Source organism: Oncorhynchus masou, unplaced genomic scaffold (genome assembly GCF_036934945.1).
Source record: "Oncorhynchus masou masou isolate Uvic2021 unplaced genomic scaffold, UVic_Omas_1.1 unplaced_scaffold_4437, whole genome shotgun sequence".
Taxonomy (NCBI): domain Eukaryota; kingdom Metazoa; phylum Chordata; class Actinopteri; order Salmoniformes; family Salmonidae; genus Oncorhynchus; species Oncorhynchus masou.
In genome coordinates this window covers 1-22,116 of record NW_027010830.1, presented here as the reverse complement: position 1 = coordinate 22,116, position 22,116 = coordinate 1, and the positions used below count along the sequence as shown (strand labels likewise).

The 22,116-nt window shown below is 46.3% G+C and overlaps 1 protein-coding gene across 1 annotated transcript; it reads left to right on the top strand.

The window, feature by feature from the left end:
* Positions 1 to 96: 96 nt before the first annotated feature.
* LOC135535099 (polypyrimidine tract-binding protein 3-like) lies at positions 97 to 22,041 on the top strand. Its single transcript, XM_064961824.1, has 6 exons — positions 97 to 285; positions 1,562 to 1,595; positions 1,961 to 2,053; positions 11,928 to 12,144; positions 17,811 to 17,889; positions 21,154 to 22,041. Exons 1-6 carry the CDS (start codon positions 157 to 159, stop codon positions 21,280 to 21,282), a joined length of 681 nt encoding a protein of 226 aa, XP_064817896.1. The 5' UTR covers positions 97 to 156; the 3' UTR covers positions 21,283 to 22,041.
* The last annotated feature ends 75 nt before the right edge of the window (positions 22,042 to 22,116 follow it).

Here is a 22,116-nt window from a genome sequence, read left to right as displayed (position 1 = left end):
GTCTCTCCTCCCTTCTCATACTGAACCTAGGCCCTCCTCCCTCCCCTCCCCTCTCCTACCGTCTCTCCTCCCTCCTCATACTGACCCTGGGCCCTCCTCCCTCCTCTAGTAGGCCCGCCCTTTGACCTGCTATCGTGCGTGCCCCCAGGTCTGTCCATGCACACGATGACCGGTGCTCTGGGACCCCTCGCCATGCCCGGCTCAGTCTCGGGACGGATGACCCTACATGGCATGGCCCCCATCGCTGTTCACGCCGTTCTCCTTGTCTCCAACCTCAACCCTGATGTGAGTGACCCCCCCGCCCCGCCCACCTGTTACCCCCTCAACTCCTCTTTATTGTTTGTGCTCTTGCCAACGCCATTGCTCAATGTCAAGCTAAACATTTGGCATTACAATGAATGTTGACTTGATAGAACCACCTGGTGAGAAGAGACACTTTCCATATAACTAAATGTTACTGACCTGGTGAGAAGAGACACTTTCCAGATAACTAAATGTTGATGTTAGAATGGAATGGTACTTAGGGCTACTTCTTGGTAAATATCATGTTGGATTCTCTGCTGGGCTACAATCATTGAAGAGTTTCATGTTAGTAGCTGCTTTCTCTATCTGTGTCAGCAGCAGTTGATGTCACAAGACACGACCTGGGTTGTGTCCCAAATCCCACCCTTTTATCTATGCAGTGCACTACTTTTCACCAGGGCCCACTACACTAGGTAATAGGGTTGGATTTGGGACTGGGTAGTGGTGAATAGCTGGGTCTTATCTGATTCTCCAGCTAGATAAGCAGCATTAGGGTTGGGACCTGCTGGCTGGCTGGGCCCTGCTGGCTGGCTGGTTGGGCTGCTACTGGCTGGCTGGTTGGGCTGCTACTGGCTGGCTGGTTGGGACGCTGCTGGCTGGCTGGCTGGGCCCTGCTGGCTGACTAGGACGCTGCTGGCTGGCTGGCTGGGCCCTGCTGGCTGGTTGGGCCGCTACTGGCTGGCTGACTAGGACGCTGCTGGCTGGCTGGTTGGGCTGCTACTGGCTGGCTGGTTGGGCTGCTACTGGCTGGCTGGTTGGGCTGCTACTGGCTGGCTGGTTGGGCTGCTACTGGCTGGCTGGTTGGGCTGCTACTGGCTGGCTGGTTGGGCTGCTACTGGCTGGCTGGTTGGGCTGCTACTGCCTGGCTGGTTGGGCTGCTACTGGCTGGCTGGTTGGGCTGCTGCTGGCTGGCTGGTTGGGCTGCTGCTGGCTGGCTGGTTGGGCCGCTGCTGGCTGGCTGGTTGGGCTGCTGCTGCTGGCTGGCTGGTTGGGCCGCTGCTGGCCGGCTGGCTGGGCTGCTGCTGCTGGCGGGGCCCTGCTGGCGGGCTGTTTGGGCCCTGCTGGCTGGCTGGTTGGGCCCTGCTGGCTGGCTGGTTGGGCCCTGCTGGCTGGCTGGTTGGGCCCTGCTGGCTGGCTGTGTGTGATGATAATGCAAGGGAAAGGGAAGGTACATGCTTGGTTGGTTTCTGTATCACCACACCACCAGTATTACCTTCACTTGACCAGTTGTCTGATTTCCTCTTTCTTCTCCCTGCAGAGCATATCACCACATGGACTGTTCATCCTATTTGGTAAGGCCATTTAGTAATGGGGTAGGTTGTCATTCACTGCATAGCTGTGTGTGTGTGGGGGGCTTACCGTGGTTAGTGTGCCTTTTATGCTAACTGTGATTGGCTGATAAGTATACTTCCTGTCCTGTCTGTTTAGATACTGACATCTGTTTGTCATCTCACACCCCTCTATCCTTCTATCTCCCCGTAAACTCTCAGCATTATACAATGAAGGGAAATAATCTTGCTTTGGCAATGTAAACATCTGTTTTCCCATGCCAATAAAGCCCCTTTTGAATTGTATTGAAATAATGTATGTACTTCACACTCCTCTTGTCCCTCCCACTCTCTCGTTCTATACCTCCCCTCCTTCTCTCTCTCTCTAGGGGTTTATGGTGATGTGCATCGGGTCAAGATTCTGTTCAACAAGAAAGAGAATGCCTTAATCCAGATGGCCGACGCTACTCAGGCACAGCTTGGTGAGAGGACGGATCAGATCCCACTGTTATACTGATACAACAGATCAGATCCCACTGTTACACTGAGAGGACAGATCAGATCCCACTGTTATACTGAGAGGACAGATCAGATCCCACTGTTATACTGAGAGAACAGATCAGATCCCACTGTTATACTGATACAACAGATCAGATCCCACTGTTATACTGATACAACAGATCAGATCCCACTGTTATACTGATACAACAGATCAGATCCCACTGTTATACTGAGAGGACAGATCAGATCCCACTGTTATACTGAGAGGACAGATCAGATCCCACTGTTATACTGAGAGAACAGATCAGATCCCACTGTTATACTGATACAACAGATCAGATCCCACTGTTATACTGATACAACAGATCAGATCCCACTGTTATACTGATACAACAGATCAGATCCCACTGTTATACTGAGAGGACAGATCAGATCCCACTGTTATACTGAGAGGACAGATCAGATCCCACTGTTATACTGATACAACAGATCAGATCCCACTGTTATACTGAGACAACAGAACAGATCCCACTGTTACACTGATACAACAGATCAGATCCCACTGTTATACTGAGAGAACAGATCAGATCCCACTGTTATACTGAGACAACAGATCAGATCCCACTGTTATACTGAGAGAACAGATCAGATCCCACTGTTATACTGAGAGGACAGATCAGATCCCACTGTTATACTGAGACAACAGATCAGATCCCACTGTTATACTGATACAACAGATCAGATCCCACTGTTATACTGAGAGGACAGATCAGATCCCACTGTTATACTGAGAGGACAGATCAGATCCCACTGTTATACTGATACAACAGATCAGATCCCACTGTTATACTGATACAACAGATCAGATCCCACTGTTACACTGATACAACAGATCAGATCCCACTGTTATACTGAGAGGACAGATCAGATCCCACTGTTATACTGAGAGGACAGATCAGATCCCACTGTTATACTGATACAACAGATCAGATCCCACTGTTATACTGAGAGAACAGATCAGATCCCACTGTTATACTGAGAGGACAGATCAGATACCACTGTTATACTGAGAGGACAGATCAGATCCCACTGTTATACTGAGAGAACAGATCAGATCCCACTGTTATACTGAGAGGACAGAACAGATCCCACTGTTATACTGAGAGGACAGAACAGATCCCACTGTTATACTGAGACAACAGATCAGATCCCACTGTTATACTGAGAAAACTGAACAGATCCCACTGTTATACTGAGAGAACTGAACAGATCCCACTGTTATACTGATACAACAGATCAGATCCCACTGTTATACTGAGAGGACAGAACAGATCCCACTGTTATACTGATACAACAGATCAGATCCCACTGTTATACTGATACAACAGATCAGATCCCACTGTTATACTGAGAGGACAGATCAGATCCCACTGTTATACTGATACAACAGATCAGATCCCACTGTTATACTGATACAACAGATCAGATCCCACTGTTATACTGATACAACAGATCAGATCCCACTGTTATACTGATACAACAGATCAGATCCCACTGTTATACTGAGAGGACAGAACAGATCCCACTGTTATACTGATACAACAGATCAGATCCCACTGTTATACTGAGAGGACAGAACAGATCCCACTGTTATACTGATACAACAGATCAGATCCCACTGTTATACTGATACAACAGATCAGATCCCACTGTTATACTGAGAGGACAGATCAGATCCCACTGTTATACTGATACAACAGATCAGATCCCACTGTTATACTGATACAACAGATCAGATCCCACTGTTATACTGATACAACAGATCAGATCCCACTGTTATACTGAGAGAACAGATCAGATCCCACTGTTATACTGATACAACAGATCAGATCCCACTGTTATACTGAGACAACAGAACAGATCCCACTGTTATACTGAGAGGACAGATCAGATCCCACTGTTATACTGAGAGGACAGATCAGATCCCACTGTTATACTGAGACAACAGATCAGATCCCACTGTTATACTGAGACAACAGATCAGATCCCACTGTTATACTGAGAGGACAGATCAGATCCCACTGTTATACTGAGAGGACAGATCAGATCCCACTGTTATACTGAGACAACAGATCAGATCCCACTGTTATACTGAGACAACAGATCAGATCCCACTGTTATACTGAGACAACAGATCAGATCCCACTGTTATACTGAGAGGACAGATCAGATCCCACTGTTATACTGAGACAACAGATCAGATCCCACTGTTATACTGAGACAACAGATCAGATCCCACTGTTATACTGAGAGGACAGATCAGATCCCACTGTTGTACTGAGAGGACAGATCAGATCCCACTGTTATACTGAGACAACAGATCAGATCCCACTGTTATACTGAGAGGACAGATCAGATCCCACTGTTATACTGAGAGGACAGATCAGATCCCACTGTTATACTGAGACAACAGATCAGATCCCACTGTTATACTGAGACAACAGAACAGATCCCACTGTTATACTGAGAGCACAGATCAGATCCCACTGTTATACTGAGAGGACAGATCAGATCCCACTGTTGTACTGAGAGGACAGATCAGATCCCACTGTTATACTGAGACAACAGATCAGATCCCACTGTTATACTGAGAGGACAGATCAGATCCCACTGTTATACTGAGAGGACAGATCAGATCCCACTGTTATACTGAGACAACAGATCAGATCCCACTGTTATACTGAGACAACAGAACAGATCCCACTGTTATACTGAGAGCACAGATCAGATCCCACTGTTATACTGAGAGGACAGATCAGATCCCACTGTTATACTGAGAGGACAGATCAGATCCCACTGTTATACTGATACAACAGATCAGATCCCACTGTTATACTGAGAGGACAGATCAGATCCCACTGTTATACTGAGACAACAGATCAGATCCCACTGTTATACTGATACAACAGATCAGATCCCACTGTTATACTGAGAGGACAGATCAGATCCCACTGTTATACTGAGAGGACAGATCAGATCCCACTGTTATACTGAGAGGACAGATCAGATCCCACTGTTATACTGAGACAACAGAACAGATCCCACTGTTATACTGAGAGCACAGATCAGATCCCACTGTTATACTGAGAGGACAGATCAGATCCCACTGTTATACTGAGAGGACAGATCAGATCCCACTGTTATACTGAGAGGACAGAACAGATCCCACTGTTATACTGATACAACAGATCAGATCCCACTGTTATACTGAGAGGACAGAACAGATCCCACTGTTATACTGAGAGAGTGACAGACTGTGGATCCCACTGTTATACTGAGGACAGATCAGATCCCACTGCTATACTGAGACAACAGACTGATCCACTCGTTATACTGGAGACAAATGGTGAACAGATCCCACTGTTATACTGGAGAGCACACAGATCAGATCCACTGTTATACTGAGGACAGATCAGATCCCCACTGTTGCAATACTGGGGAGAGGACAGATCAGATCCCACTGCTATACTGAGAGGACAGATCAGATCCCCACTGTTATACTGAGACAGCAGATCAGATCCCACTGCTTACTGAGAGACATGAATCAGATCCACTGTTATACTGAGAAGGACAGATCAGATCCCACTGTTGTACTGAGAGGACGACAGATCCCACTGTTATACTGAGAGCACAGATCAGATCCCAGATCCCTGCTATACTGGAGAGGACAGATCAGATCCACTGTTATACTGAGAGGGACAGATCAGATCCCACTGCTATACTGGGATACAAATAGATCAGATCCCACTGCTATACTGGGAGAGCACGGATCAGATCCTGTTATACTGAGACAACAGATCAGATCCCACTGATACTGAACAGAACAGATCCCACTGTTATACTGAGAGGACAGATCAGATCCCACTGTTATACTGAGAGGACAGATCAGATCCCACTGTTGTACTGAGAGGACAGATCAGATCCCACTGTTATACTGAGACAACAGATCAGATCCCACTGTTATACTGAGAGGACAGATCAGATCCCACTGTTATACTGAGAGGACAGATCAGATCACTGTTATACTGAGACAGCAGATCAGATCCCACTGTTATACTGAGACAACAGAACAGATCCCACTGTTATGACTGAGAGCACAGATCAGATCCCACTGTTATACTGAGAGGACAGATCAGATCCCACTGTTATACTGAGAGGACAGATCAGATCCACTGTTATACTGATACAACAGATCAGATCCCACTGTTATACTGAGAGGACAGATCAGATCCCACTGTTATACTGAGAGGACAGATCAGATCCCACTGTTATACTGAGACAACAGAACAGATCCCACTGTTATACTGAGAGGACAGAACAGATCCCACTGTTATACTGAGAGGACAGATCAGATCCCACTGTTATACTGAGAGGACAGATCAGATCCCACTGTTATACTGAGAGGACAGAACAGATCCCACTGTTATACTGATACAACAGATCAGATCCACTGTTATACTGAGAGGACAGAAACAGATCCCACTGTTATACTGAGAGGACAGATCAGATCCCACTGTTATACTGATACAACAGATCAGATCCCACTGTTATACTGAGAGGACAGATCAGATCCCACTGTTATACTGATACAACAGATCAGATCCCACTGTTATACTGGAGAGGACAGATCAGATCCCACTGTTATACTGAGAGGACAGATCAGATCCCACTGTTATACTGAGAGAACAGATCAGATCCCACTGTTATACTGAGAGGACAGATCAGATCCCACTGTTATACTGAGAGGACAGATCAGATCCCACTGTTATACTGGGAGAGAACAGATCAGATCCCACTGTTATACTGATACAACAGATCAGATCCCACTGTTATACTGAGACAACAGATCAGATCCCACTGTTATACTGATACAACAGATCAGATCCCACTGTTATACTGAGAGAACAGATCAGATCCCACTGTTATACTGAGAGGACAGATCAGATCCCACTGTTATACTGATACAACAGATCAGATCCCACTGTTATACTGGAGAGAACAGATCAGATCCCACTGTTATACTTGAGACAACAGATCAGATCCCACTGTTATACTGATACAACAGATCAGATCCCACTGTTATACTGGAGAGGACAGATCAGATCCCACTGTTATACTGAGAGGACAGATCAGATCCACTGTTATACTGAGAGATCAGATCCCACTGTTATACTGAGAGAACAGATCAGATCCCACTGTTATACTGATACAACAGATCAGATCCCACTGTTGTATTGAGAGGACATCAGATCCCACTGTTATACTGAGAGAACAGATCAGATCCCTGTTATACTGGAGAGAACAGATCAGATCACTGTTATACTGATACAAATAGATCAGATCCACTGTTGTACTGAGAGGACAGATCAGATCCCACTGTTATACTGGGAGAGAACAGATCAGATCCCACTGTTATACTGAGAGAACAGATCAGATCCCACTGTTATACTGATACAACAGAACAGATCCCACTGTTATACTGGAGACAACAGATCAGATCCCACTGTTATACTGAGAGCACAGATCAGATCCCACTGTTATACTGAGAGCACAGATCAGATTCCACTGTTATACTGAGACAATAGATCAGATCCCACTGTTATACTGAGACAACAGATCAGATCCCACTGTTATACTGAGAGAACAGATCAGATCCCACTGTTATACTGAGAGAACAGATCAGATCCCTGTTATACTGAGAGGACAGATCCCACTGTTATACTGATACAACAGATCAGATCCCACTGTTATACTGAGAGAACAGAACAGATCCCACTGTTATACTGATACAACAGATCCCACTGTTATACTGAGAGGACAGAACAGATCCTGTTTTAACACTGAGAGAACAGATCCTACTCAATGCTGAGAGAACAGATCCTAACATCACACCAACCACTGGCTCCCTGTGCAATCCTGTATTAACTTCAATGCCCTCCTCCTTACCGACAAAGCCCTCCACAACCTGACAACCACCTAGCTCTCTGACCTTCTTCAAGCCTATGGCCCCTCCCTCTCCCTCTGCTGAGCTCCTTGTCTCCCTCACATTCTGCCTCCTGGTCTTCAGTTGCTCTGCACCCAGGATGGAATGCTCTCCCTTCACACATGCAACATGTGACAACAGTCATCTCATTCAACCACCTCCATGCATTCCTATGTGTCCCCCAACCTTTTGCCCTTACGCTACCTAAACCCCCTTACTCCTAAAACCCGTACCCTAAACTCAAATCAATCAAATCAAATCAAATTTATTTATATAGCCCTTCGTACATCAGCTGATATCTCAAAGTGCTGTACAGAAACCCAGCCTAAAACCCCAAACAGCAAGCAATGCAGGTGTAGAAGCACGGTGGTTAGGAAAACTCCCTAGAAAGGCCAAAACCTAGGAAGAAACCTAGAGAGGAACCAGGCTATGTGGGGTGTCCAGTCCTCTTCTGGCTGTGCCGGGTGGAGATTTTAACATTAACATTAACAGAACATGGCCAAGATGTTCAAATGTTCATAAATGTCCAGCATGGTCGAATAATAATATGGCAGAACAGTTGAAACTGAGCAGCAGCACGGTCAGGTGGACTGGGGACAGCAAGGAGTCATCATGTTAGGTAGTCTTGAGGCATAAATCCTTTACCCTAAACCATTACCCTAAACCATTACCCTAAACCCTTACCCTAAACCATTACCATTACTAAACCCTTAACCTTTTACCTAAAACCCTTACCATAAACCCTTCCCTACCATAAACCCTTACCCTAAACCCTTACCCTTTACCCTAAACCCTTTAAACCATAAACCCTTTACCCTAAACCCTTTACCCTAAACCCTTTACCGCAAACCCTTTACCCTAAACCCTTACCCTAAACCATAAACCCTTTACCCTAAACCCTTACCCTAAACCCTAACCCTAAACCCTTCCCTAAAAACCCTTACCCTAAACCCTTACCCTAAACCCTTACCCTAAACCCTTTACCCTAAACCTTTACCCTTACACTAAACCCTTTTACCCTAAACCTTTACCCTAAACACTAAACCCTTACCCTAAACCCTTACCCTTTACCATAAACCCTTACCCTAAACCCTTTACCCTAAAACCTTACCCTAAACCATAACCCTAAACCCCTTTACATTTAACCCTACATTTAACCATTACCCTAAACGCTCTTTTACCAGAGCGACTTAACAAATTCCCTAAACCCTTACCTCCCAAACCCTGAGTGGCTAAAGTGGTCTAAACCCTTACCCTAAACCCTTACCCTAAAACCTTTTACCCTTAAACCCTTACCCTAAACCCTTTACCCTAAATCCTAAACTCTTACCCTAAACCCTTTACCCTAAAACCTTCCCTAAACCCTTCCCTAAACCTTAAACCCTTACTCTAAACCCTTACCCTAAACCTATCACTAAACTTTACTTTACCCTTACAAAACCTTTACACTAAACCCTTTACCCTAAACCCTTATCCTGACCATAAACCCTTCCCTAAACCCTTACCCTAAAACCTTACCCTTAACCCTAAACCCTAAACCTAACTTACCCTGAGTGGCACAGTGGTCTAAGACCCTAAACCCTTATCCTTTACCTTAAACCCTTACTCTAAACCCTTACCAGTGGTCTATATCCTAAACCCTTATCCTTTACCCTAAACCCTATCCTTTACCCTATCCTAAACTCTTACCCTAAACCCTTACCCTATATCCTAAACTCTTACTCTAAACCCTTACCCATATCCTAAACCTTACCCTAAACCCTTACCTTAAACCCTATCCTTTACCCTAAACCCTTACCCTAAACCCTTACCTTTACCCAGACCTTAAACCCTCACCCTAAACCCTAAACCTTATCCTTTACCCTAAACCCTTTACCCTTACCCTGAGTGTGCAGTGGTCTAAGACACTGCATCTCAATGCAAGAGGCATCACTGCAGTCCCTGGTTTGAATCCAGGCTGCATCACATCTGGCTGTGATTGGGTGTCCCATAGGGCAGTGCACAATTTACCCAGCGTCGTCCGAGGTAGGCTGGGGTAGGCCGTCAATGTAAATAAGAATTTGTTATTAACTGAAAATAAAAACTCTATTCAAAAAATAACCCTGAAAACCCTAAACCGGGTCCATATCCTCCTGGTTTTATCCATTCTGTTTCGTCTGGTCCTTTCATTTCAAATGTTACTTTGATTCATGGACTTGATTTAACTACATTATGTATTACAGTTGATTTAACTATATTATGTATTACAGTTGATTTAACTATATTATGTATTACAGTTAACTATATTATGTATTACAGTTGATTTAACTATATTATGTATTACAGTTGATTTAACTATATTATGTATTACAGTTAACTATATTATGTATTACAGTTGATTAAACTATATTATGTATTACAGTTGATTTAACTATATTATGTATTACAGTTGATTTAACTATATTATGTATTACAGTTGATTTAACTATATTATGTATTACAGTTGATTTAACTATATTATGTATTACAGTTGATTTAACTATATTATGTATTACAGTTGATTTAACTATATTATGTATTACAGTTAAAACTATATTATGTATTACAGTTGATTAAACTATATTATGTATTACAGTTGATTTAACTATATTATGTATTACAGTTGATGAAACTATATTATGTATTACAGTTGATTAAACTATATTATGTATTACAGTTGATTTAACTATATTATGTATTACAGTTGATTTAACTATATTATGTATTACAGTTGATGAAACTATATTATGTATTACAGTTGATTTAACTATATTATGTATTACAGTTGATTTAACTATATTATGTATTACAGTTGATTAAACTATATTATGTATTACAGTTGATTTAACTATATTATGTATTACAGTTGATTTAACTATATTATGTAATATTACAGTTGATTTAACTATATTATGTATTTCAGTTGATTTAACTATATTATGTATTACAGTTGATTTAACTATATTATGTATTACAGTTGATTATATTATGTATTACTATATTATTATGTATTACAGTTGATTTAACTATATTATGTATTACAGTTGATTTAACTATATTATGTATTACAGTTGATTTAACTATATTATGTATTACAGTTGATTTAACTATATTATGTATTACAGTTGATTTAACTATATTATGTATTACAGTTGATGTAATTATATTATGTACTACACTGGCTTTTATTTAGGCCTCCTGTTAATGTCAGATGTCCTTGAGTGCCCTGAAAGGTGTCCGCCGGCCTCCCGGGTGGCGCAGTGCTCAAGGGCGTTGTACTGCAGCGCCAGCTGTGCCACCAGAGACTCTGTCGTAACCAGCCGCGACTGGAGGTCTGTGGGGCGAAAGTACATTTGGTCTAGCTGCCGTCCGGGTTAGGGGAGGGTTTACCGGTAGGGATGTCCTTGTCTCATCGCGCACCAGCGACTCCTGTGGCGGGCCGCAGTGCGCCAACCTCAAGGTTGCCAGGTGCACTGCAGCCCGACACAGGTGTTGGCTTCCGGGTTGATGCGCTCTGTGTTAAGAAGCAGTGCGGCTTGGTTGGGTTGTGTATCGGAGGACGATGACTTTCTCAACCTTCGTCTCTCCCGAGCCCCTACGGGAGTTGTAGCGATGAGACAAGATAGTGGCTACTAAAACAATTGGACACCTCGAAATTGGGGAGAAAAAGGGGTAAAATAAAATCTTACATTTTTTTTTAAAAGGTGTCCGCCAAATCAAATATATTATTATTTTATTATAATTATTTATGTCTGTCAGGCTGTACTGTGTCTGACTCTCTTCGTCTCCCCCAGCAATGTCCCACCTGAACGGTCAGCGGCTGCACGGCAAGGTGATCAGAGTGACCATCTCTAAGCACCAGACGGTCCAGCTGCCCAGGGAGGGACAGGAAGACCAGGGCCTCACTAAAGACTTCAGCGGCTCCCCGCTACACCGCTTCAAGAAGCCTGGATCCAAGAACTTTCAGAACATCTTCCCTCCCTCTGCCACCCTCCATCTATCCAACATCCCGTGAGATTCACTATACCTCCCTCCTCCCTCTGCCACCCTCCATCTATCCAACATCCCGTGAGATTCACTATACCTCCCTCCTCCCTCTGCCACCCTCCATCTATCCAACATCCCGTGAGATTCACTATACCTCCCTCCTCCCTCTGCCACCCTCCATCTATCCAACATCCCGTGAGATTCACTATACCTCCCTCCTCCCTCTGCCACCCTCCATCTATCCAACATCCCGTGAGATTCACTATACCTCCCTCCTCCCTCTGCCACCCTCCATCTATCCAACATCCCGTGAGATTCACTATACCTCCCTCCTCCCTCTGCCACCCTCCATCTATCCAACATCCCGTGAGATTCACTATACCTCCCTCCTCCCTCTGCCACCCTCCATCTATCCAACATCCCGTGAGATTCACTATACCTCCCTCCTCCCTCTGCCACCCTCCATCTATCCAACATCCCGTGAGATTCACTATACCTCCCTCCTCCCTCTGCCACCCTCCATCTATCCAACATCCCGTGAGATTCACTATACCTCCCTCCTCCCTCTGCCACCCTCCATCTATCCAACATCCCGTGAGATTCACTATACCTCCCTCCTCCCTCTGCCACCCTCCATCTATCCAACATCCCGTGAGATTCACTATACCTCCCTCCTCCCTCTGTCACCCTCCATCTATCCAACATCCCGTGAGATTCACTATACCTCCCTCCTCCCTCTGCCACCCTCCATCTATCCAACATCCCGTGAGATTCACTTTACCTCCCTCCTCCCTCTGCCACCCTCCATCTATCCAACATCCCGTGAGATTCACTATACCTCCCTCCTCCCTCTGCCACCCTCCATCTATCCAACATCCCGTGAGATTCACTATACCTCCCTCCTCCCTCTGCCACCCTCCATCTATCCAACATCCCGTGAGATTCACTTTACCTCCCTCCTCCCTCTGCCACCCTCCATCTATCCAACATCCCGTGAGATTCACTTTACCTCCCTCCTCCCTCTGCCACCCTCCATCTATCCAACATCCCGTGAGATTCACTATACCTCCCTCCTCCCTCTGCCACCCTCCATCTATCCAACATCCTGTGAGATTCACTATACCTCCCTCCTCCCTCTGCCACCCTCCATCTATCCAACATCCCGTGAGATTCACTATACCTCCCTCCTCCCTCTGCCACCCTCCATCTATCCAACATCCCGTGAGATTCACTATACCTCCCTCCTCCCTCTGCCACCCTCCATCTATCCAACATCCCGTGAGATTCACTATACCTCCCCCTCTCCAACTATACCTCCCTCCCTCCAACTACACCTTCCTCATCTCTAACTGTACCTCCCTCCTCCCCCTCTCCAACTATACCTCCCTCCTCCCCCTCTCCAACTACACCTCCCTCCCTCCAACTACACCTTCCTCCTCTCAAACTGTACCTCCCTCCTCCCCCTCTCCAACTATACCTCCCTCCTCCCCCTCTACAACTATACCTCCCTCCTCCCCCTCTCCAACTATATCTCCCTCCTCCCTCTCTCCAGCTACACCTCCCTCCTCTCCCTCTCCAACTATAGCTCCTTCCGCCCCCTCTCCAACTATACCTCCCTCCTCCCCAACTACACCTCCCTCCTCCCCCTCTCCAACTACACCTCCCTCCTCCCCCTCTCCAACTATACCTCCCTCCTCCCCCTCTCCAACTATATCTCCCTCCCCCCTCTCTCCAACTACACCTCCCTCCTCCCCCTCTCCAACTATACCTCCCTCCTCCCCCTCTCCAACTACACCTCCCTCCCTCCAACTACACCTTCCTCCTCTCAAACTGTACCTCCCTCCTCCCCTCTCCAACTATACCTCCCTCCCCCTCTCCAACTATACCTCCCTCCTCCCCCTCTCCAACTATATCTCCCTCCCCCTCTCTCCAACTATACCTCCCTCCCCCTCTCCAACTATATCTCCCTCCCCCTCTCTCCAACTATACCTCCCTCCCCCTCTCCAACTATACCTCCCTCCTCCCCCTCTCCAACTATAGCTCCTTCCGCCCCCTCTCCAACTATACCTCCCTCCTCCCCAACTACACCTCCTTCCTCCCTCCTCCCCTACTACACCTCCCTCCTCCCCCTCTCTAACTACACCTCCCTCCTCCCCCTCTCCAACTATACCTCCCTCCTCCCCTCTCCAACTACACCTCCCTCCTCAACACTAGTTATCTATTCTGTTTACTTCTGGGGATGGATGTGTTTAAATCTGAACAAGTGAATATGTATGATAATGTCTGTCACAAGAAAGTTCCCCTTTAGCTGTACTCCTGCAGTATACTGTAGAGGCTGTACTCCTGCAGTATACTATAGAGGCTGTACTCCTGCAGTATACTATAGAGGCTATACTCCTGCAGTATCCTCAGTATGGCAGCTATATGTCTACAGTATACTATAGAGGCTCTACTCCTGCAGTATACTATAGAGGCTGTACTCCTGCAGTATACTGTAGAGGCTATACTCCTGCAGTATCCTCAGTATGGCAGCTATATGTCTACAGTATACTATAGAGGCTGTACTCCTGCAGTATACTATAGAGGCTGTACTCCTGCAGTATACTGTAGAGGCTATACTCCTGCAGTATCCTCAGTATGGCAGCTATATGTCTACAGTATACTATAGAGGCTGTACTCCTGCAGTATACTATAGAGGCTGTACTCCTGCAGTATACTGTAGAGGCTATACTCCTGCAGTATCCTCAGTATGGCAGCTATATGTCTACAGTATACTATAGAGGCTGTACTCCTGCAGTATACTATAGAGACTGTACTCCTGCAGTATACTCAGTATGACAGCTATATGTCTACATTATACTATAGAGGCTGTACTCCTGCAGTATACTGTAGAGGCTGTACTCCTGCAGTATACTATAGAGGCTGTACTCCTGCAGTATACTATAGAGGCTGTACTCCTGCAGTATACTATAGAGGCTGTACTCCTGCAGTATACTATAGAGGCTGTACTCCTGCAGTATACTATAGAGGCTGTACTCCTGCAGTATACTCAGTATGGCAGCTATATGTCTACAGTATACTATAGAGGCTGTACTCCTGCAGTATACTATAGAGGCTGTACTCCCGCAGTATCCTCTATGGCAGTTATATGTCTACAGTATACTATAGAGGCTGTACTCCTGCAGTATACTATAGAGGCTGTACTCCTGCAGTATACTATAGAGGCTGTACTCCTGCAGTATACTATAGAGGCTGTACTCCTGCAGTATACTGTAGAGGCTGTACTCCTGCAGTATCCTCAGTATGGCAGCTATATGTCTACAGTATACTATAGAGGCTGTACTCCTGCAGTATACTATAGAGGCTGTACTCCTGCAGTATCCTCAGTATGGCAGCTATATGTCTACAGTATACTATAGAGGCTGTACTCCTGCAGTATACTATAGAGGCTGTACTCCTGCAGTATACTATAGAGGCTGTACTCCTGCAGTATACTATAGAGGCTGTACTCCTGCAGTATACTATAGAGGCTGTACTCCTGCAGTATCCTCAGTATGACAGCTATATGTCTACAGTATACTATAGGAGGCTGTACTCCTGCAGTATACTATAGAGACTGTACTCCTGCAGTATACTATAGAGGCTGTACTCCTGCAGTATACTCAGTATGGCAGCTATATGTCTACAGTATACTATAGAGGCTGTACTCCTGCAGTATACTGTAGAGGCTGTACTCCTGCAGTATCCTCAGTATGGCAGCTATATGTCTACAGTATGCTATAGAGGCTGTACTCCTGCAGTATCCTCAGTATGGCAGCTATATGTCTACAGTATACTATAGAGGCTGTACTCCTGCAGTATACTGTAGAGGCTGTACTCCCCTGCAGTATACTATAGAGACTGTACTCCTGCAGTATACTATAGAGACTGTACTCCTGCAGTATACTATAGAGGCTGTACTCCTGCAGTATCCTCAGTATGGCAGCTATATGTCTACAGTATACTATAGAGGCTGTAATTCTGCAGTATACTCAGTATGGCAGCTATATGTCTACAGTATACTATAGAGACTGTACTCCTGCAGTATACTGTAGAGGCCGTACTCCTGCAGTATCCTCAGTATGGCAGCTATATGTCTACAGTATGCTATAGAGGCTGTACTCCTGCAGTATACTCAGTATGGCAGCTATATGTCTACAGTATACTATAGAGGCTGTACTCCTGCAGTATACTATAGAGGCTGTACTCCTGCAGTATACTATAGAGACTGTACTCCTGCAGTATACTATAGAGGCTGTACTCCTGCAGTATACTATAGAGGCTGTACTCCTGCAGTATACTATAGAGGCTGTACTCCTGCAGTATACTATAGAGGCTGTACTCCTGCAGTATACTATAGAGGCTGTACTCCTGCAGTATCCTCAGTATGGCAGCTATATGTCTACAGTATACTATAGAGGCTGTACTCCTGCAGTATACTATAGAGGCTGTACTCCTGCAGTATACTATAGAGGCTGTACTCCTGCAGTATACTATAGAGGCTGTACTCCTGCAGTATACTGTAGAGGCTGTACTCCTGCAGTATCCTCAGTATGGCAGCTATATGTCCTGCAGTATACTCAGTAGAGGCTGTACTCCTGCAGTATACTATAGAGGCTGTACTCCTGCAGTATACTGTGAGGCTATACTCCTGCAGTATCCTCAGTATGGCAGCTATATGTCTACAGTATACTATAGAGGCTGTACTCCTGCAGTATACTATAGAGGCTGTACTCCTGCAGTATACTATAGAGGCTGTACTCCTGCAGTATACTATAGAGGCTGTACTCCTGCAGTATCCTCCAGTATGGCAGCTATATGTCTACAGTATACTATAGAGGCTGTACTCCTGCAGTATACTGTAGAGGCACTCCTGCAGTATCCTCAGTATGGCAGCTATATGTCTACAGTATACTATAGAGGCTGTACTCCTGCAGTATACTGTAGAGGCTGTACTCCTGCAGTATCCTCAGTATGGCAGCTATATGTCTACAGTATACTATAGAGGCTGTACTCCTGCAGTATACTATAGAGGCTGTACTCCTGCAGTATACTATAGAGGCTGTACTCCTGCAGTATACTGTAGAGACTGTACTCCTGCAGTATACTATAGAGGCTGTACTCCTGCAGTATACTCAGTATGGCAGCTATATGTCTACAGTATACTATAGAGGCTGTACTCTGCAGTATACTGTAGAGGCTGTACTCATGCAGTATACTATAGAGGCTGTACTCCTGCAGTATACTATAGAGGCTGTACTCCTGCAGTATACTGTAGAGGCTGTACTCCTGCAGTATACTATAGAGGCTGTACTCCTGCAGTATACTGTAGAGGCTGTACTCCTGCAGTATACTATAGAGGCTGTTCTCCTGCAGTATACTATAGAGGCTGTAATCCTGCAGTATACTGTAGAGGGGGCTGTACTCCTGCAGTATACTATAGAGGCTGTACTCCTGCAGTATACTATAGGGAGGCTGTACTCCTGCAGTATACTATAGAGGCTGTACTCCTGCAGTATACTCAGTATGACAGCTATATGTCTACAGTATGCTACTACCAGGTATCACCAGTTGAAGAAGCAGTGAGAGGTAAAAAGCCCTCCCCCCTCTCAACACTGTTCCTTTGTTTTCGTCCTCCTCTCCACCGACAGTCCATCTATAACAGACGACATCCTGAAGGAGCTGTTTGCTGGGACTGGATACACAGTCAAGGCCTTAAGTTCTTCAATGGTTCCTCTTCTGACACTTGACTTCCTCAATGCTTCAGCAACACACATGGGATCCGACTCGGCCGCGATTCAAACAGAAACCTTTCACTGCTCCAACAGAGGCCTCTACTTGACAGTTTCCCTGATGTTCACAGAGATCACCTTGTAGTTTTTAATTGAACTTTTATTTAACTAGGCAAGTCAGTTAAGAACAAATTTATTCCCACTGTCGGCTACCCCGGCTAAACCAAAACTTGAAACTTGAGCGTTGACTCAAACGCAAAATGACCTTTTAACCCCCAAGAGTTGATGTCCGCTCTCCCGCGGAAATTTAAGTAGCATAATAAAATCCCCATAAAAATATGTTAGTTAAAGAAAGAGATATCTTCTTGTTTTGTGCATTGGATGAATCTCAATCCACTGCATCTGCCGATGAAAGGCAACAAGAGTTGGAGCCCTGTTATGTCCCCTATGTGGAGGTGAGACTCTCAGGAACATATCGTACGTCTATTGTTTTGCTCTAGGACGCCCACAGGTCCCACAGGCCTCACAGGCCCCACAGGTCCCACAGGCCCCACTGGCCCTGAGCCTCACAGGTCTCACAGACCTCACAGGCCTCACAGGTCTCACAGGTCCCACGAGGCCTCCACCGGCCTCACAGGTCCCACAGGCCTCACAGGTCCCACAGGCCCCACAGGTCCCACAGGTCCCACAGGTCCCACAGGCCTCACAGGTCCCACAGGTCCCACAGGCCTCACAGGTCCCACAGGTCCCACAGGCCTCACAGGTCCCACAGGTCCCACAGGTCCCACAGGCCTCACAGGTCCCACAGGTCCCACAGGCCTCACAGGTCCCACAGGCCTCACAGGTCTCACAGACCTCACAGGCCCCACAGGCCTTGTCTAAAGGTCCCGTGGTAACAGTTGAAAAAAATGTAAGGAATTAGTTTATTTTTTATTTTTAATACTTCAAGGGGTCTTAAAAGTCAAATAGCTAAATTATCCTTGGTATGACCTTCTTAAAACAATTCTATATAGATTAGTAAAAAATGATCTTGTCTTAGGTCAGTTAGGATCACTTTATTTTAAGAATGTGAAATGTCAGAATAATAGTAGAGAGAATGATTTATTTCAGCTTTTATTTCTTTCATCACATTCCCAGTGGGTCAGAAGTTTACATACACTCATTTAGTATTTGGTAGCATTGCCTTTAAATTGTTTAACTTGGGTCAAACGTTTGGGTTGCCTTCCACAAGCTTCCACAATAAGATGGGTGAATTTTGGCCTATTCCTCCTAACTGAGTTGTTGTAACTGAGTCACACGCTTTTTCAGTTCTGCCCCCAAATTTTCTATAGGATTGAGGTCAGGGCTTTGTGATGGCCACTCCAATACCTTGACTTTGTTGTCCTTAAGCCATTTTGCCACAACTTTGGGAGTATGCTATGGGTCATTGTCCATTTGGAAGACCCATTTGCGACCAAGCTTTAACTTCCTGACTGATGTCTTGAGATGTTGCATCAATATATCCAGAAAATTTTCTTGCCTCATGATGCCATCTATTTTGTGAAATGCACCAGTCCCTCCTGCAGCAAAGCACCCTACAACATGATGATGCCACCCCTGTGCTTCACGGTTGGGATGTTGTTCTTCGGCTTGCAAGCCTCCCCTTTTTCCTCCAAACATAACGATGGTCATTTTGGCCAAACAGTTCTATTTTGTTTCATCAGACCAGAGGACATTTCTCCAAAAAGTACAATCTTTGTCCCCATGTGCAGTTGCAAACCGTAGTCTGGCTTTTTGTGGTTTCTTCCTTGCTGAGCGGCCTTTCAGGTTATGTCGATATAGGGCTCTCTGGTGACTCTCTGGTGACTCTCTGGTGACTCTCTGGTGACTCTCTGACTCTCTGGTGACTCTCTGGTGACTCTCTGGTGACTCTGGTGACTCTCTGGTGGCTCTCTGGTGACTCTGGTGACTCTCTGGTGACTCTCTGGTGGCTCTCTGGTGGCTCTCTGGTGACTCTGACTCTGGTGACTCTCTGGTGACTCTCTGGTGACTCTGGTGACTCTCTGGTGGCTCTCTGGTGGCTCTCTGGTGACTCTCTGACTCTCTGGTGACTCTCTGACTCTCTGGTGACTCTCTGGTGACTCTGGTGACTCTCTGGTGGCTCTCTGGTGACTCTCTGACTCTGGTGACTCTCTGGTGACTCTCTGGTGGCTCTCTGGTGGCTCTCTGGTGACTCTCTGGTGACTCTCTGGTGACTCTCTGGTGGCTCTCTGACTCTCTGGTGACTCTCTGGTGGCTCTCTGGTGGCTCTCTGGTGACTCTCTGGCGACTCTCTGGTGGCTCTCTGGTGACTCTGGTGACTCTGGTGGCTCTCTGGTGACTCTCTGGTGACTCTCTGGTGACTCTGGTGACTCTCTGGTGACTCTCTGGTGGCTCTCTGGTGGCTCTCTGGTGACTCTCTGGTGACTCTCTGGTGACTCTCTGGTGGCTCTCTGACTCTCTGGTGACTCTCTGGTGGCTCTCTGGTGGCTCTCTGGTGACTCTCTGGTGACTCTCTGGTGACTCTGGTGACTCTGGTGGCTCTCTGGTGACTCTCTGGTGGCTCTCTGACTCTCTGGTGACTCTCTGGTGGCTCTCTGGTGACTCTCTGGTGACTCTGGTGACTCTGGTGGCTCTCTGGTGACTCTCTGGTGACTCTCTGGTGACTCTGGTGACTCTCTGGTGACTCTCTGGTGACTCTCTGGTGACTCTCTGGTGGCTCCCTGGTGACTCTCTGGTGACTGTCTGGTGACTCTCTGGTGGCTCCCTGGTGACTCTCTGGTGACTCTCTGGTGACTCTCTGGTGACTCTGGTGACTCTCTGGTGACTGTCTGGTGACTCTCTGGTGGCTCCCTGGTGACTCTCTGGTGACTCTCTGGTGACTCTCTGGTGACTCTGGTGACTCTCTGGTGACTCTCTGGTGACTCTCTTTTGACTATCTGGTGACCTTGGTGTAGGTCCGTTATAAGACACTAGATGGGAATTGCTCCACTTAGAGAAATATATTTGTATTTATTTATTTAACCTGTATTGATCTATCAGTTCAATAGGATTGTTCCACACCCTAATATGTTTTTCCAAAGGCAGATTTGACAGACTCAAGCTAAAAATGTGTCATTCAGAGCCAAGGGAACATTCAGAATAGTGATCTCGGGACATACTCATGATCTGGAATGAACATCTCTTTGCGGATCAATAAAGTGTAATTGATTACTGTTTGTCCATCTGTGTCTGTCTCAGGAAGGACCGTAAGATGGCTCTGATCCAGTTGGGTTCAGTGGAGGAGGCCATCCAGGCCCTGATCGACCTCCACAACCACGACCTGGGAGAGAACCATCACCTCCGCGTGTCCTTCTCCAAGAGCACCATCTGAACCGCCTCACCCAGATCCCCCAGCCCCCCCACACCCAGGGCCTCGCTCCTGGGCTGGGCTAACCCCATGCCCCCCCACCCACCCCCAGGGCCTCGCTCATGGGCTGGGATAACCCCATGCCCCCCACCCACCCCTAGCCCCTGTTGGGAGTGACGGACAGAAACACCCACTTTTACTTAAAACAAACAACAGACAATGAACTAGTTTAGATGATATTGTTGTGTAATAGACTACTGTAACACAAGGCCTTCAGACAGAGACTGATATAGAGACAGAGCTGAAGTAGGCTGGAAGGAGAGCTGGTTGATTGATTCAGGGCAGAGAGAACAACGGTGATGTGGGCTGACATGGTGCATCAGTGCATCCTTTACCTGGCATTCGAGGACCCTAATCCAGGGAGAGACTAGACCCTAATCCAGGGAGAGACTAGACCCTAACCCAGGGAGAGACTAGACCCTAATCCAGGGAGAGACTAGACCCTAACCCAGGAGAGACTAGACCCTAATCCAGGGAGAGACTAGACCCTAATCCAGGGAGAGACTAGACCCTAGCCCAGGGAGAGACTAGACCCTAACCCAGGGAGAGACTAGACCCTAACCCAGGGAGAGACTAGACCCTAATCCAGGGAGAGACTAGACCCTAATCCAGGGAGAGACTAGACCCTAACCCAGGGAGAGACTAGACCCTAATCCAGGGAGAGACTAGACCCTAACCCAGGGAGAGACTAGACCCTAACCCAGGGAGAGACTAGACCCTAATCCAGGGAGAGACTAGACCCTAGCCCAGGGAGAGACTAGACCCTAAGCCCAGGGAGAGACTAGACCCTAACCCAGG